The 18,541-nt window shown below is 36.6% G+C and overlaps 1 protein-coding gene across 11 annotated transcripts in view; it reads right to left on the reverse strand.

Annotated features, from left to right (window-relative positions):
- Window positions 1-2,993: 2,993 nt before the first annotated feature.
- Window positions 2,994-18,541, reverse strand: part of GOLGA4 (golgin A4) — a 128,099-nt gene continuing 112,551 nt past the window's right edge. For 8 of the 11 annotated variants that reach the window (XM_032409007.1, XM_032409006.1, XM_032409002.1 and 5 more), the window contains 4 exons: window positions 17,030-17,133; window positions 12,054-12,140; window positions 5,862-5,924; window positions 2,994-3,294 (listed from right to left, as the gene is read on the reverse strand). In XM_032409007.1, coding sequence (XP_032264898.1) covers window positions 5,895-5,924; window positions 12,054-12,140; window positions 17,030-17,133 — 221 coding nt within the window. In that variant the 3' untranslated portion in view covers window positions 2,994-3,294; window positions 5,862-5,894. Of the gene's footprint in view, window positions 3,295-5,861; window positions 5,925-12,053; window positions 12,141-12,778; window positions 12,838-17,029; window positions 17,134-18,541 lie in introns of those variants that run through there. The other 3 variants (XM_032409010.1, XM_032409001.1, XM_032409004.1) reach the window with 2 other exon arrangements.

Here is an 18,541-nt window from a genome sequence, read left to right on the forward strand (position 1 = left end):
AGGAAGCGGGCCCTCACCAGACACCAGATCTGCCGGTGCCATGATCTTGGACTTCTCAAGACTATGGACCTGTGAGAAATAAATATTCAATGTTTATAAGCCACCCAGTTTGTGGTATTTTTGTTATAGCAGCGTAAACAGACTAAGACACAAGTCAACAAAAAGGTAGTTGTCTACCAAGAGTCACATGCAGCTGACCTGAACAAAGTGACTATAAAATTAATTCCGGTAGCTACAAGTGAAATTTTTACCAAAAACTTGCTAATGTAACATCTTACTAGCATCTAACACCTTTAAAAGTGAAATGCTAGTTTCTTGGCAGTAAATTTATCCCATCATCCTTTGTGTGTGCTGCAGTCATGATGTCTTGGAGAACGCCTTGAGTTCGGAGCCCCAGCGTCCAGAATCTAAGTGCTGGGATCACAGCTCTCTCTCTGTGGCAAAGCACTCAGCGGTCTGTATTCTATGATGTAAGCATGTCCTGTAGTATTTTTTGGAAAACTCTAGTCATTTCCCAGGCATCGATCAGGGACAGTTATAGGGGGCTCTTCAAGAAAAGGTCCCAGGTGGGTCTGAGATCCTGACACTGAATCCACTGTAAGACTTGATCCTTCTTGCTGAAACAAGTCATTGAGAAAATGTCACCATCATTCTTAATCAAGGCGAACTGAATTTGCTGTACTTTTTTCTGAAAGAGAGGCTGTAAGCCTGCACTGAGGAAAAAGAAGCAACCCCTGATATTAACTGATTAGCACCCTTCCCCCGACTCGATGTTTTAAGATCCAGCTTATTCACTTTCTCAGGGGTTGGCAAACCACAGCCTGTGAGCCAAATCCAGCCTGCCACCTGCTTTTATAAATGAAGTTTTATTGGAACATAGCTATGATCATTAATTTACGTATTACCTATGATTTTATTTGTACTCCAGTGACGGGGGTGAGGCGGTGGATTGTAGCCGAGACTGTATGGCCTATAAAGCAGATAATATTTACTACCTGACCCTGATCCTTTCTAGAAAAAGTGTGCTGACTCCCGACCCACTTTTTGATATTCTTGTCTCCGTGAGTTAGTAGGAAGTTGTATATAAATTTTACTAGGAGTCCACAATTTCTACCTTAGGAAAAGATATATTAAAAAGGTAAGAAGCTGGGGCACCTGGGTGGCTCAGTCAGTTAAGCATCTGCCTTCAGCTCAGGTCGTGATTCCAGTGTCCTGGGATGGAGTCCCACATCGGGCTCCCTGCTCAATGAGGAGTCTGCTTCTCCCACCTCCTCTGCCTGCCTGCCTGTCTACTTGTGATCTCTCTCTCTGTCAAATAAATAAATAAAATCTTTAAAAAAAAAAAAAAAGTAAGAGATGGTCATGTCTGTTGTCAGAAACCCTTTGGTGGCACAAAATTTTGCCCCTTAAGTGAATCCTGATTTAAAAAAAAGGGGGGGGTAAGAAGACCCTCTTCCCTTGCTGAAACAGTAGTCCTCAAAGGAATCAGCTGTGGGTTATATAGGAAGACCCACTGGTCATTATCCCTCTGAGCTCCCCATTTTTGATCACACTTAAGATACACCAGCAATAGCCATCAAAAGGAATGAGATCTTGCCATTTGCAACGACGTGGATGGAACTGGATGGTATTATGCTGAGCGAAATAAGTCAAACAGAGAAAGACATGTATCATATGACCTCACTGATATGAGGAATTCTTAATCTCAGGAAACAAACTGAGGGTTGCTGGAGTGGGGGGTGGGGTGGGAGGGATGGGGTGACTGGGTGATGGACACTGGGGAGGGTATGTGCTCTGGTAAGCGCTGTGAATTGTGCAAGACTGTTGAATCTCAGATCTGTACCTCTGAAACAAATAATGCAATATATGTTAAGAAAGAAAAAAAGAAGAAGAATGTAGCAGGAGGGGAAGAATGAAGGGGGGGGGGAAATCGGAGGGGGAGAAGAACCATGAGAGACGATGGACTCTGAAAAACAAACTGAGGGTTCTAGAGGGGAGGGGGGTGGGAGGATGGGTTAGCCTGGTGATGGGTATTGAGCAGGGCACGTTCTGCATGGAGCACTGGGTGTTATGCACAAACAATGAATCATGGAACACTATATCTAAAACTAATGATGTAATGTATGGGGATTAACATAACAATAAAAAAATTTTAAAAAAGATACACCAGCAATGCGAAGGTCCACACTGTCTGGATAATCGAGATGCCACCTTGAGGCAGAGGTTAGGCAATACCTACATGCTGCATACTGTGTTCGCTAGAATATAAAGGGTATGTGAAGCCCTCTTGAACAGTTCCCATCTCTTGCTGTCCAAGAGATGCTCTCTCTCATTAAGTTTAAAAAGAATCAAAGTATGGCCTACTCCAGAGAGAGGAGGCATCCCCAAGTTGGCAGACTCCTAAAACACACACCATGAAGTATTTTTGGTTTCCATACTTCTTCTAACTTGGTCATGCTAATTTTGAACTAAAAAATCTTTCCAAATGGTTAGCATTTAGCTATCTTGACAAACAGTTCCTCAAAATATTCACCCAGATAGAACATCATTTCTTAACTATTTTGAAATAGATTTCAACATAATAAAAAAGCACAATAAGCAAATTTTATATAGTAAATAAATTTTATTTATCTGTTCTTCCAAGATGACATTGCCAACAGTCACAGATCTGCATACAATACAGTATGCATACAATATTGACTATTTACAATTTACAGTAGTATTTTTTCCTCTGAAAAATATAAGTACAAAAGCTAAGTAAACAATGAGGTACTGCTGTTTGGATTTATCATATGTATAGCTTAAAGAACTAGTCTTTAGCAAATTTTCAACAAATCAATCTGGATAAAATACTCAATTTAAATGCTCTAATTTATCAGAAAAAATCTACTAAGTTTCACCTCAAAATGTATTGCACAAGTCTTTAAAAGAAATCACCCTAAAAATAAATAGGAAAGGCAAGCAGTTCTTCAAAAAGAGGGACAACAAGAATGGAAGAAAGGAACATTAAATGAGCCCGTAAGTCAGGTTGAGTTATTCAAAATATCTTTTAAAACAACATAAAACTCCTCCCAACAAAAAAGGAAAAAACTATCACCATTTCTCCATTGATATAATCGATCTGAAAGGCAGTCTGCAATATATCTGCGGGCCAATGTCAGGTTTCTCCTGGTCTTTGGCTCCGTATCGGGCCCTGAATAACAGCTTGCTTCTCAAAGAGGCAAACCCAGACAGGGCTCCACGCCTGCCCAACACCACCACCCCGTTTCTTCAAGATGATGATCGGAGCCATGACTGGAAAAGAAGAAGGGAAAAGGGATAAAGAAAAAAAATTTTAAGCCAACTTTTTGGGATATTTGTTTTTTCAAGTTAAAATAAAACTATATTCTATGGTCTAGGGATTAAAGTAGAAATATTCTCTAAATATTAAATCCTAAAAAAAATCTTCTAAAAATTCTTGGAATGATCTGACCTATAGATCCTACAGGTCAGCAATCCTGAAAGACAGGACGTTTCAGTGACATCTGGAACTGCCACCTTTCACATGTCCTGAATGCTACTGATCATAGCTGGAGAAGCCAGGAGTACGTGTGCTGACTTGGCAGAACCTCACAAGGATGCAGTTATTTAGATTTAAAGGGGACAGAGAGTTCTTCCCTTTTCTCTAATGTGTTGATTTTTCTACATATTGCAATTCTCCTAGGATGATATGCATGGCAGCAAAGGACAAACAGCATTTTGGTGTAAAAAAGCTATGCCTCATCGGAAATTAACAAACTCAATTTTAAAAACCCCTAAAATGCTAAGAGAAATGATGTTAATGAATGATTCCTAATAAGGTTTCTCTGATTAAAATGCTAAAAGCCAGTAGCTAGATTAAGTTAAAATGCCACAAAAATAAATTACCAAATAAAATTGAGATAAACTTTTTATACATATTTAGTGGAAAGAGAAAGTTTTAAAGTCTTCACAATTTGTAAGTGAAAAATATAATCCACTGATACTCATGATGTATTCCCAATAGTGTATTATTTATAAAACTTGCTCAACAATCAGGTTGGTCCTAGAAACCTAGAGAAGATGAGAAAAATATCCGCTGTCATATTTAAATTCCTATGTCAGTTATTATTTTGAAGCCTTAGCTTGTACTGTTGTGGGAAAAGAAATTCACATATGATTTAATAATGCTGCACAATGTCAATGTCATGAAAAACCAAAAAAAAAAAAAAAAAAAAAAGGCTGGGAGAACTTTTCTAGTTTAAAAGAAACTAGAAAAACATGACAATGACATGCGATGTGCAATCTCTGAGTGGATCCTGGAATTTAAAAAATTATGAAAGACATTATTTGAAAAACTGGAAAAATGTGAATATTTACAATATACTAGGTAACAGTATGTTAATATTAAATTTCCTGAGAGTGATAATTGTATTGTTGAGTTTGTAGGAAAATGCCCTTGTTCTTAAAGACATTGGCTAAAGTATTTATTTTGCAAGTTTGCAAGTAAGTGTCAAATGCTTGTAAGCACAAGTGTTTGCAAGCAATGGTCAAGTGTTAGGGAGGGGAAGATATATATGGAGAAAGAGCAAGAGTGAGACAGCAAGTGAGAAAATTTTGCAAAAGGTTAAGAATTGGTGAATATCGGTGAAGGGTATATAGGTGTTCACTGCACTATTTTTACAAATCTTATGTTTGAAATTTTTCAAAATAAAAGCTGAAGAGACAATCGATAAAATGCTACATAGTACACACTTCCAGTGATAAATGATAGTATTTAAATGATACAAAGACAAGCATTATGCAGTATTCATAATACCATGAAAAAAGGAAAATGTTAAGGGATTTACAAGACTGAAGATAGTTGTAGATAATCACTAACGCAGGTTAACTGATGTACACTAAAATCAAAATTAGGCTCAAATGTAGGCATAAATGATTTTTAAAGCTAAAAGATTAAAAAAGAAAAGCTATATATTTGGCATTTTAAACCCTGATACCATTAGCTGAATACTAGCTGAATTAAGAATCACAGAGAATCTTTATCTTAATGCGATTAAGCTCTATTAATTGCAATCTAGCTTATTTGTCAATTGTAAAAATTGCAGCGAAGTCAGAGGTAAAGATGTACCGTGAATGTTAGGTGGTGCCAAGTCAAGCCACTAGCATGACTAATACACGGAGCTGATGGCGGGGTGTTTAAATGGTGAAGACAGTTAACTGTGTCCAAACAGTTTAGATGCCTTCACTTCCTAATAACAATATGCTAACGACAAACAGCCGCATTCAATCGAAGCAGGCTGCCTAAGGGTCTCCTCGGGACAGATGTTGGCTTGTTATACCATATGAGCCCAGGAAGTAATAAAATTACATTTGTTTTTAAAATCAACTTTACTAGTTTTCATTATTTCAGACTGGCCTTGATAAGTGGGCCTTACAATATTTTAAATTCTGGTTTCATGAAATATATCGTTTTGCCTCTATCTAGAAAATGATTTTTCATTTCTCTCTCACAATCTTTATTAATTGCCAAGACTAATCTTGGGAAATAAAAACAAAAAAGATGATAAAATACATAAATTTTTCTGAATTAATACAATTTTAAAGAGCAAGTTTTAAACTTTCAATTATTATTTAAAGAAGCAAAATTTCCTAAGATTATGTAACTCTTACTGGTGGTGGTGATTATTAATCTATATATTATTAATCTGTAAAACAGAATTAACAGAAAATACCTATATTAACCCACAGCATAATCATATATTCATTAAACAAAAGAGCAAAAGAATTCCAGCGAAATGGTTAGTATCATGCAATACATTTGATTTTTGCACAAAAGACACAAGACATTATTCTTCACTCACCACATGCTAACTAAGCACAGACTGATGGTTTACTCAGAAGATACCACTGCGAGGTGAAGTATACTACAAGCCAGGAAGAAAAAAAGCTTATTGGGTTAGTTTTAAGACTTAATATAACACAGAGATTATATGTGTATATGAATTTCAAAGGATTAAACAGAATGTACTTAACATTTTCTCAAATCTCCCCAAATCAAGGGAGCATAGGCAAAGTATAAGGAATCTGTAACACCTCCCTCCCATCCTAACTGTAGTATTATGTAGCTTTCATTTGCAACTTTAAAAATTTGAACAACATAATTAAAGATACTTCACACTTTAAGTAAATATTTATATAGAAGATTAACTGGGTATGATTATTTGCTTTATAAAAAGATTTATTTCATAGTTCCATTAAAGTACACATTAAACTTTGATTTATATAATCTCAATTTACCATCAAAAATTTGGGGAAAAATTTGGGGGAAAATGTTGATGGATGTGAATACAGTAGGTCTATATGTTGAATTGTCATTCCTAATATATGTCAGTTTTATCACTGAATAACCCTCTTGTAATTCAACAGTATATTGTCAGGAATGATTTCAGGAATGATGACCCAAACCAAAATTTCCAGTCAAGGGGACCCAATCTCAAACATACTTTTTACTGTAACAACTTTCTTAAATAAACTCTTTGTCCTATCTAAAATGGCCATAATCTTATTCTGGTTTGCTTCAAAATAGCATCAGTAAAAAGGGTTATTTATAAACTCTGAGTCTGTTCTTAGTGTAACCATCAGAAGAATCATTTTACTTTTCTATTATATTTAATGGTGCAGTTAGTAAGAAGCAGCAAAATCAAAAGACAAACTAGAAAATAATATTTGCAACATACACAACATAATAAGGCCGGTATCCTATTGAAAAACTTGCAGAAGTAGGCAAAATATATATAAATGGATGCTCCCTGTGTCTATGCTTGCAAGCATTGAAAAACTGGAAACGGCTTATGTGTCTATCAATGGGAAATTGGTGAACTAAATTGTAGGACATCCACATAATCATACAATCACCCAGTAAAAAGAATAAGGTACATCAATTTGTAATGAGGTGGAATAAAATAAAAATAAATATGTTAAGTGAAAAAAGCAAGCTGTTGCATTCTGCCACTTTTATAAAATACTTAAGTGATTAAAAACATAATTATAAATATATATTTATAAATCTTATTAGAAAGCCTGGGGATATTCAACAAACTATTAACAGAGATGATCATGGCATGGTAGAAAGTGTTGGGAAGCTGAAAACATGAAGGTCTCCCTCTCTACGTAATATGATTCTGAATTGTTTGCAATGTTTTCTTTTGCAATGACCACGTATTATACAATTCTAACAAAATCAAGAGTCAAAACCACTTTTGAGACAACAAATAAGTAGTTTATCTGTACAGTATTTTTCACTCTGCATCAGTATCTATTTCTTTTTTTTTTTTTTAAGACTTTATCTATTTTTTTGACAGAGAGAGAGACAGCGAGAGAAGAAACACAAGCAGGGGGAGTGGGAGAGGGAGAAGCAGGCTTCCCGCGGAGCAGGGAGCCCGATGCGGGGCTCGATCTCAGGACCCTGGGATCACGACCTGAGCCAAAGGCAAACACCCAACGACTGAGCCACCCAGGCGCCCCTGCATCTGTTTCTTGATCCACCTTCCATGCATCTACTGAGCCCACACAAAAGCAAAGGTAAGCTTCTTTTGGGATGGAAAACTTCTGTATCTAACAATGCTTGAAAAATTCAGATGAATTATTAACTCAGAGGAGATTCTTAAAATTCCAACCAAAGGGAAAAAGTGAGAAACATTAACTTAAGTACAAGACTGGTCAGGGCAAGGACTGATCAAGAACTTGACGCAACACAAAGGATCAGTGTGAAAGAAAAGCAAAAAAAAGTCAAAAGAAAATCAATTTTTAAAAATGACAAGAGTGGATGGGGAATGAAAATAAGCCAAATGTTCTTCAATAGAAGAGAAAAAAAATTTTCCTTCAATGGAGTCCTCAAGAAAATAGCCATCTAGGTGAAACATGTCAGTTTGCTAGTACCCTAAAAAGAAAAATGCATTTCTAAGAACACTTTAAAAGAGATGTCTATATAACAAAAGAACCTCTCAATTCCAAGAGATGAGTTAGCACCTGATTAAAATAAACTTTCTTAATAAAATTATCCTAAATAATAACACTCTCCTTAAAAAAAAAAGCTGATGGTGTACTCGTAGGGCAGTTTTATTCAGCAAAAAAATAATTAGACAAGTCAAAGACTTTTGTACTCACTCTTGCTCCTACCCTGTTCCTCAAAGTATCTAGTGTACTCTGGCCGTCTAAGTTGCCTAAACCACCATAAAATGAAGTATCAGGTACAGTAAGCTGAAAAGCTGAGAGAAAGAAAAAGGCTGTTCTCACCAAAAACAGCACGTGCATTTGGTGTGAGTTTTCTTCTGAACTTCTGTCATACATAAGGCAATTTTTTTCCACTTGAAACAAATCTAAAACTTGAAGATCTACAAATAATTCAACGCTGCCTGTGGCTGGCACTCCAAGGCACTGGCATGGACACGGGGCACTTTCTGAGCTGCTATCATTCCTGCGAAGTGACCTGACTGTCCTCCTGACATCTGTAATGATGATCTTACACACATTAGTATTAACTGACCATTCTGAGTCTCCTTTGCCAGGAAAGACCTTCTACACATACCTATTGCTGCGTGCGGCTAAGTGATCATCACCGCCCCCTCTACCATCATCTCAAAAACCCAATGCAAGCACGATACTCTGGTCTTCTGACAACCCTAATAAGGGCATGTTTGTTTTGTGAAGAAACAGAGGCTCTGAGACTTGTCAGTGAAGGACTAGGATTCCTTCTCTACACATCACAGCCCTCAAATAAGCCAGCATTTAATTATGCTGTACAATTTAATTTTGACTGGTAACAATTTCTCATCTATGAAATATAATCTTGAAATTAGGTTAAACTCTGAAACCACTTATTAAGTAATAACCGTTGTTTTCTATAATGGGGTTTTCAAATACAGAGTATTAAAACTCACTGAGGGGAGGGGAGGTAAAGCAAAGAGAGATATATTGAGAAATGCCTTACCAGCAGTCACAGAAATTCTTTGATCAAGGCCAAAAAGCAAATACACAATCATCAGGGTCATGAAGCAAAGTTTTAGACTGCATTCCTCCTACAACACCCACTAAATAATGCAAATGCTGGCGTGGCTACACACTGTCAGCACAAAGCGCGGTCCACACTCTCTTGAGCATCGCCGAAATTAATGGATGGGAAGGCAGCTCTGTAATGTGCTTGGGTTTGTTTTGGTTTACTTTTACCAGCTTTTTAGCGTCCAAAGTTATACTAACAAAGCACTCAAGGTGCTGATTTTAAATACAAGGGAAATTGTGCTGCATATTTATAACAAATTACAGAGAAGATCCATCTGGAACACACATTTAAAGCTAATGTCAAAAATAAATAAATAAATAAAGCTAATGTCACTAAACAGTTTTTAAGTGCTCATTTAATAAACTCCTAAAAAAGCCCGTATTCTATACAGTTACATATCAAGTGTTAAAAACAACCATGAATCATTCTCAAGTACTAAGAATCTCAAACTAACAAAAGGTGACTCCAATTGATTTATAAGCCATCTTTGAGCCTCACTTCATGCTCATTATACATTATTTCATATTTCCTAAGCATCTATTTTTATTATTTAATTTATATTACTAGAAATACCTTTTATTTGTGCACAATGAATGGGTGCTACCTCTTCCCCCTAAAATTAAAGGCTCCCACAAGGTCAACAACCATTATCTTCCATGTCTTCAATTTTCCTATACCCGCCACAACAAACAGAAGATTAGGTGATTGCTGATTGAATTCATTCATTAAGCAAAAGCTAATGATGGATAAGACTCTGCTTGAAGTCGTAGTGGAAAGAGTGGGACTTTCTTCCTGGGCAGGTCAGCCTCTGGGACAAGGGAGAATTATTTCAAGAAGGAACGAACAGTCACCATTTCATCCCTATCTAGAATGAATACCACTTTATTCAGGAATAAAGAGTGTAATGTTTTTCAAAGATTTCTTTTTAGTTAAAAAAAAAAAATTCCATCTGCTTTAAAAGGTTTTTCTTTACATGGTTCACTATTTACACTATCAACTCACCATTTCCTTCAAGACAAACAAATCTAAGACTGCATGTGTGTATGGGGTAAAGGGGAATATTTCCCACCATATTGCCAAAGCCATGATAAAATGTAGCCCAAGAGTAAGAGGAGAGTTTGCCATACCCCAACATCAAGATGATAAAGAGGCCATGGGAGAATGAACAAAGGTATATTAGATCATTTAAAAATATTTTCTTAAACTGGGCCATAATGACAGAATCATGTCGACAGGTTCCAATTACACTGGAGAGTTTTATTTTCACAAAGACACAGCTGTATTATTCAGTGAGGAGGAAAACTACTCTGAGTAACTACATGGTTTTAGAACTAAAGTTTGCTATAATTTAAAACAACATTCTATTGACCAAGGGTGTACATTATAGTGATATACTTCTTATAAAAAATATTTATCACCAGAAATAACCAGAAATATCACCAATAATAACTACAGAAATAACAATGTTTTTCAGGCCATTAGATACAGGGAGGAATGCTTTCCAAAAAACACTTAAATGCTAACCAAAATAATTGCAACTGTCTCAGAAAATATACAATAGGTAAATGATATAATGTGCAATGGACAAAGGTCAGGGATGCTGGGATGACTTTAGAGAAAGCAAGGAAGAGGAGGTCAGGATGTGCCTGATACACTGGGATTCCTTTACAATTGGCCCTGCGCAATGCATCAGAAGAGAGAAGCATCATGCCTGGCTGGCTCAGTTGGTAGGGATGCAACTTTTTTTCTTTATTGTAAGTATGCTCCACGCCCAACATGGGACTTGAACTCATGAGATCAAGAGTCGCATGCTCTACCAACTGAGCCAGCCAGGAGCTCCAGGTTGCAACTCTTGATCTCAGGGCTATGAGTTCAAGCCCCACATTGTGCATGGAGCCTAACTTAAAAAGAAAAGAAATAAAACGGGCAAATTAAAAAAAGAAAGAAAGAAATGGCTGACAGGTGCAGGGTGTCTGGCCTGGAGAGGAAAAGTCCTCCACTCAGGCTATCCACAAATTTTTGGTTGAGTTCCATGGGTTAGAACCAGAACAAATTGGTAACCACTACAGGAAGGAAGATTGGGGCTCAAGATAAGCAAGAGCTGTTGTAAGAGACACACTCTGTCGAGATCAGATGGGATGCTTCAGGAGGTTTACTGACTTAGTCCTTCTTACTGGAGATACTCAGATAGGCTAACCCATCATAAAGGAGACCTTTGCTTGCTTTAGTGAGAAGAGAACAGTGGTGCTGGGATCATGAAGCAAGTAAAGAAACTGGGGAGGATGTGAACGGTGCTGCAGGCTACCAGCAAGACAAGAAAAGGAAGCAGAAAGAGAAAGCTGGGGCAGGACCCGAGACTTCACAAATTTCACACTCTGCTTAGAATGGATCTTCTTACTGAATTACTGGCCCAGGGCAAAAAGAAGTTAGGCTTGGGAATAATTTTGCATAATTTATGAAGTGTGTATTTGTTTCATTTCAATTACAGCTAACTTCACACAAAGGTTTCTAATAATTCAATTATCTACATTTCCCTTGCTGGGTATGTCAAAAACTAAAAAATGCTTAAATTTTTCACTGAGAATTATTGTATTTGAAAATAACTAAAGTAGGAAAGAGAGATGTAATCTATAGAACACCAAACATCATGGTGTAAACTGGTTTTAAAAATTATTACTGGAGATACCAGAACAAATGCCTTTTCTGTACTTCCCATAAATAGCCCAAGTTCTGGAAATCCCGTATACAGCATATATGGGTGTCAACCTCATATATGCTATTGAAGAAGACTGCTCTTTCCTTGAGGGCACCATTTCATATTTGCCATTGGTTAAACTTTCTTAATGTAGATTCACTCTCATTTTTTAGGCTACGGTATAATAAAAACTAAACATTTAAAATGTCTTCTACCAACTCAAAGTCTTTGTAAATGAAACAGAATATAAAAAGATGGGATAAAGTCGTCTTCTATCTGTAGCCTACTTTTAAAGCTTACCATTAGCCGAGCATCTTCTCTTTCCAAAATTTTCTGAGTCTGATCATCAGGGAACTTCAGTACAGTGGTTATAACCTTTGCCATGGTCTACAAGAAAAACAACAAGAGATGATCACTAATAGACGGTGAAGCAGATGAAGTCTCACCCCATTCTGACATGTTCTGCTGGTGGGATTCTTTAGTGCTCTCAATGGAAGCCACGACCAAAGAAGTATGATGTGAAGGTATTAGTCAAGGAAATAACAGCCAACACTAGAATTTCAATTTAAAAGGACTCCTCACAATGTCTGGGTTGATATTATTTCAAGAAGATGCAATTACAATAGCATGAAGCTATATAAAGTTCTAATGCTCTTGGCCCTTTGTCTTAATTAAGATGAAACTTTATTACTCATTCATTTTATTAGGTTTTTTATTTGTAGAAATCTATCTAGTAAGTGATGTATTGCCAAACATATGCTCTAAATAATCAGAATTAGATACTCCCAAGTTCAGCTTTAACTAAATCACATCATATATCTCATAAACATGGGCTACTGCATGAACATGAACATGCTTAGTAGATATTTTTTACAACATGCAGCACGTCAGCCTAATAGAAATACAAATTACATTTTAAATAAACACAAGATGTTTTGTTTGGTAGAAAACATGATGAATCAAAACATTACACATGGTGGCTTGCAAAACAAGATCATAAATTGTGCAGATCTAAATGAATATACCGTAAGTCAGACTGTCACCCAAAAGCTCGTGGAAAATTCTCCTCAAAGGTGGAAATTCCCTATTTTGTATCAAGATGAGATGTTTTGAGGGAGACAGAGAGGAAAGAAGATACCTTATGAAATAAGATACACTTACGAAATAAGTAGGATAACAAGTTCAGTGCTTACATACAAATTCAGGTGCTAGTGCTCTCCCCTGAGGATTCCCACAGAGGATGGCAGGGTCACCTAGATAACTCACTCTAACATTCTTGGTTCACAGTTACACAGACTCTGTGTGTGTGTGTGTGTGTGTGTGTGTGTGTGTGTGTGTGTGTGTGTTTACGGGAGGGGGCCGGGGACTAGAGAAGGCCACTAAGGAAAAGATGACATAATAGAGTTAACCAAAAATTTTACAAACTCACATCACATATAATGTATATGTAGAATTATCTCCAGGAAGGAAAGAAACTAATGTTTTTTAAAATTCCTATTATGTGCCAAGCCTAGGCAAGGCACTTTACATACTTCTAATACTTATTTCAACTAATACTGTTCTTCCACCACAAACCCCATACACAGCAAGATTTCAGCCCCCTTCCTTCCTTTCATCTTTACCTCTGCCATTTTGAGGATCAAAAAAATACCATTTAAGGGGCAGCTGGGTGGCTCAGTCGTTAAGCGTCTGCCTTCGGCTCAGGTCATGATCCCAGGGTCCTGGGATGGAGCCCCACATTGGGCTCCCTGCTCCGCGGGAAGCCTGCTTCTCCCTCTCCCACCCCCCTTGCTTGTGTTCCCTCTCTCGTTGTGTCTCTCTCTTTCAAATAAATAAATAAAATCTTAAAAAAAAGATACCATTTAAAACAACGCAGTTCTTGGAGAATTCCAAAGGCATTTTACAAAACCCTCATCCTTTAAATTGTATTGCCTAGATAGAACAGAATCTTCCATGCTAAACCAGTCTAGAAACTAAGCATATGTGGCATGAAATGACAAGAGGAATATGAAGTAGAGACTATTTCAGTATTCTTTTCATTAACACTCTGAAGCAATTTTTAATGGTTTTTGGTATACTGTCTAAGAAGACTGTTTTTAGGAATTAATTTCAATAGCTGGTAAGATTCAAAGTACCCAAAAGTCCACTTATATTCACTCTGAAACCACATACACGCACACACAAACATGTCTGTCAAAAAAAACCCCAAACTGTCGCTAGTTGTCTTCACGTTTCTAGACAATGTTAACGAGAAACCCACCTCTAGATTCATCAGCGATCCTGAAATTGTAGCAGATTACCCAGTAAAGACTTAAAGCTCTTCCCTGGCTTGCCAAAAAACTTAAACAGAGAAGCCTAGGCTCTTTGCCATACCTTGGGAGAGAACTCAGGCTGTCTATTCTATATACAATATCCTCAGTCCCTGGGAAGTAAGGCAAAGTTCAAACGAGCCACCTGGTTTAGAGATGGCATCTCCTGCCAGGTTTTCTTGAGGGAGAAGCTTTAATAAAAATTAGGGTGAGAAACACTTTCTACTGAAAAGGAAAGCAGGCTGAATTTAGCATGGAGGATCAAAACCCAAGAAAAAGAAAGTGAAGGACAGAAGAAAGAAGGGACACTTACTTAGCTTCATACTATAAGAATGTGTGTCCTACATGTGGTCTTCTTAAATAAATCATCTGCCTCATAAAATAAGGAACACTGTGTGCAAAAGCAGATGAAGAAACACAGGTGGGATGACATACATATCCTGCTGGACAAGATACAACTTCAGATGAGGATCAAATCCCAAAGGCCACCATATACTCTGGTTCACTCTAAAATCACAACCTGGTCTCCATTTCAAATTCTTTAATGTGTAGAAATGAAGCAAATCAGTAAAAGATATGTCTAAAACCAGCTCTGATCTTGTCAATCTCTGCTCAAGGGCTAACTAACCCCCGGTCCCTACAGGTAAAACTCTGAAAACATTCCATGCCTTCCACACCCTGTGCAGCCCTAAAAGGAGTCACCGCCACCATAGATGCAGTGTTTCAGTTGGACCAGACTACTTGTCATTCCAAAACCCACACTCAATTTCCTGCCTTGGACCTCCTGTCTAGGCTTTCCCTCACATCTGAGTTCATCTATTCAAATCTAACCACCCCCACATACCCATACCCCCCCACCCAGCTTTAAAGCCCAGCAGATACACCTGCTTCTCCACAGTGTCCTCCTTGACCCTCCCACAAGTCAACAGGAGAACTCTGTGCCTCTCTTAATGACATTCTGTATCATGTTATGCTTAACTGCGAACAGGTCCACTTTCCTACTATATAGTAAACTCCTTAAAATTAGGGATGGTGTAAAAAAAAATTAGGGATAGTGTCAAATTTCATCTTTCTACCCATCATGGTGATAAACAAAAGGCCGCATGTAGCAAGTGCTCAATAAATAAGCAGTAAATTAAGCTGAATATCTGCTACCGATTTTCTATATTTACCTGTAAAATGTGATGGCAGAATGACAGACTCATCATTAACCAGATGCATTGAATGCTGACGATAAAAGACCAGAGAGAGCACTCTGCCACATGGACTCCCAGTCAGGTATCAGACGGGGTGTCCTGTGTCCTGAGGACACCCCTTTCAGCTGTTTCCTAAGTCACAGCCTAAAACAAGCTGCACAACCCTGGAAGCACAAGCTTGCACTTGGCAGCCTGGCACTGCCCCCGAACGCATCTATGCTTGGGCTGGCTCTTTCTTCAGGATTCAAACTCTGTAGAGACCTCAGCCTCCACAGTTCACAACCTCCAGAAGACACAGTTTGAGGCAGTCAGTCTCTTCATTCCACAGATCAAGAAAAGGTCAAATAATTTATTTAGCACACTGGATCACAGCTTTAGATTCAACAAATGAACCAAGAGAGCTACAGTTCTGAGAAGCCCTTTTTTTTTTTTTTTTTTAAAGATACACCCTTCTCCCTTCCCTGCAGTAACAAGGTAACATTAAATTACCTACCCACCTCAGATACAGGCCACTATCCAATAAAGACTTATTAAGAGATTGTTATATTTCATTAGCTTTATTTTTAAAAAGCAGAAAATTCGCTTTAGCTATTCTTTGAATTTAAAAAAAAAATTCCTTTAAGGAAAAAAACTGAATTACTATGAATTAACATACCCTTCCTGTGTTACATACTCAGGATAACACTAGATACTACTTTAATTTGAAATTATTTGATACAATGAAATGAGATTTCTATAGATATTAAGGATTCAAATGACTTAGAGCCCTATAACTCCTAGTGTTTAGCTGAATCTATAATCCATAAATTCACAATATTCTTTCAAGAGATTTTCTTATGCCCTTACTTTTTAGTCTTCAAATATATCTGCCAAATTAATCCCTGAATTGGCTTAGCACTCTTTGACTTAGTAACCCCCAAAGACCCATAAGTTAAAACACTGATTGCTTCTAAAAATGGAAAACTCATGATCCCATTCTCAGCCAATGTATATGGACAATGTAAAAGTTTATGAAGGTAAAAAGTTGAAGCAATGTCAGAAAAGAAATTGCTTTAAATGAAAAATTCTGAGGAAAGGCTAATGAATTTCCCTAAATATATTCAATTCAAGACACATTTATCAAAAGTCCAATATAAGGCTCTTTTAAGAACACTGCAGGGGATACAGACAAGAAAAAGACAATAGTACATACTCAAGAACCTTACAATAAATTTAACATTCCAGAAAACAAATTTAGCCAAGCACTATTACTTATATTATGTGGTGATTTTAATGATCAATATTCCATTTGTATAGGAATGATTTTTGTCACAGTGACTGAAGTAAAATATTTCTAAATATCTCTAAGCAATTACTTAATTATGTAGTCTACTACTTAATTCTTAATATAACCATTTCCAATACTTCCACATTACCCTAAAGTTTCCATGAAAATGAAATCTATTCTCCTAACTTTAAGACTTGAGGTCAAAAGTAAAAATAGCCACATGTTTCACAAAGTATTAGTTAATGAAATGTCAATTTTTAGTACTCAGCATCATTCAACAGTATTTTTTAATTAATATTTTATAACTATAACAAATATAAGCAAGATATGCCAATTCACTTTTGTAAACTAAGAACAATAACCCAATTACCTATTATCTATTATTAGCATGTATGGTCTGCCAACAGTAAAGATACAACATCAATATGTGTATTAAAGTATTAAAAGTGGGCACATTTCCTTTTAAATTAAGCCACATGCCAAATTATCAGAAATGATTTATACCTTAGTCTCACGACCCATCATATACTCAAAAAGCACTTTTCGCAAATACTCAAACTCGGTAGGTTCTCCAAAGAGCGAGACATCAGTATGGTACAAACTGCCACCTGTCAAATAAAAAAAAACAGATCACATTGTAAAGAAAAACCAGATAAGCTACTTATTACTTAGACACTAGACAAACTAAAGAACAATCCAAGGAATAAAGGGAGGCATCATTCTTGTATTAATTATATTGTACTGTATAGTATTGTACATACATACACAAAGCATTCCTATTGGTATTTTTCCATTTTAAGAAAAAATAAGAATTATCATAGCAATTTTATTTCTCGCATCTTTTCCTCCTCCTCCTTTTGGCATGGCAATTTTAAAAGACTATACTTAGGGAATACAAAGATTCCTTAAAACTGGTATTTCTCTTCTCAATATTATGTGGTTGGCTTCAGATATTCCACAATGACTAAAATTAATAATCATTTGTATTTATTAAGAACTTAGTATCTCGGAAAAGAATTCTAGTTTTTCTAGTATTCCAAATCTAAAAGCACTTAAGTTTAAATCAAGTTTTCAAAACTCTTTGGATACACAGGACAGATAAAATAACTTGAAAATGCATGAAATATTAATGCCATTTTAGTGGTTTTCAAATATTTTGGTTCAACATCTTAAAGCCTGTCATAAAAAGTTACAGTCCATCTGTTAACCAAGCCCCATTTCAACCTAAAAGTAAACAATAAATACAGTTCAGGTATATGAAATCACACTGAATATTATGTGTAAAAATTTATACCTTGATAACCCTGGATTTTTAAAAAACTGAATATAGGAAATACCACTGTGCAGCAAGATAATACATCAAGGCTTCCAATACTGGACGATGAACAATACGTGAACCTCTAAATGCCAAAGTTGAAAGTGGCCTCTCATTGTAACTCTCCATTTCTTTTGGTTGAGAATTTAAACCACCATTTGTTCAGTAAAAAGAAACAAATGAAACCTCATGGAGTATTATTGACACATATGAGATTAGTAAAATCCTAAAAGCAAATAATGCCAAGAACTGGTGAGTATGCAGGACAATGGAAATGTGGTTACCTTGAGGTAAAGCTCATACAGGGAAAGCAGGATAAGTTCTTTTTACCTGATTTAGTTATTCCACATTTTTGAGGGTCTGTTTTAACACCAGTAGTCTGTTCCAGTGATGGATTTGTCTACGCCTGCTCTAACACTTCACTCTATTAATTATGATGACTTCATAGCCTGTCTTGTTGTTTAGCTGAGGAAGCCCTCCCACAGCACTGACTGTGGAGTGTGAACGGATACAACCACTATAGACAATAACTTGGCATTACTTTGCAGAGCTTCATAAAGTGGAAGACAAGCATACTCTATGATGCAAAAATTCAATTCCTACCAAAACATCCTAGAGAAACGCTTCACATGTACACCAGAAGTCAACGTTCACAGTTCCAGTGTTTATAAAAGCAAAACTGAGACAATTCAAAGGTCCAC

Source organism: Phoca vitulina, unplaced genomic scaffold, assembly GCF_004348235.1.
Source record: "Phoca vitulina isolate PV1807 unplaced genomic scaffold, GSC_HSeal_1.0 scaffold10, whole genome shotgun sequence".
NCBI lineage: Eukaryota > Metazoa > Chordata > Mammalia > Carnivora > Phocidae > Phoca > Phoca vitulina.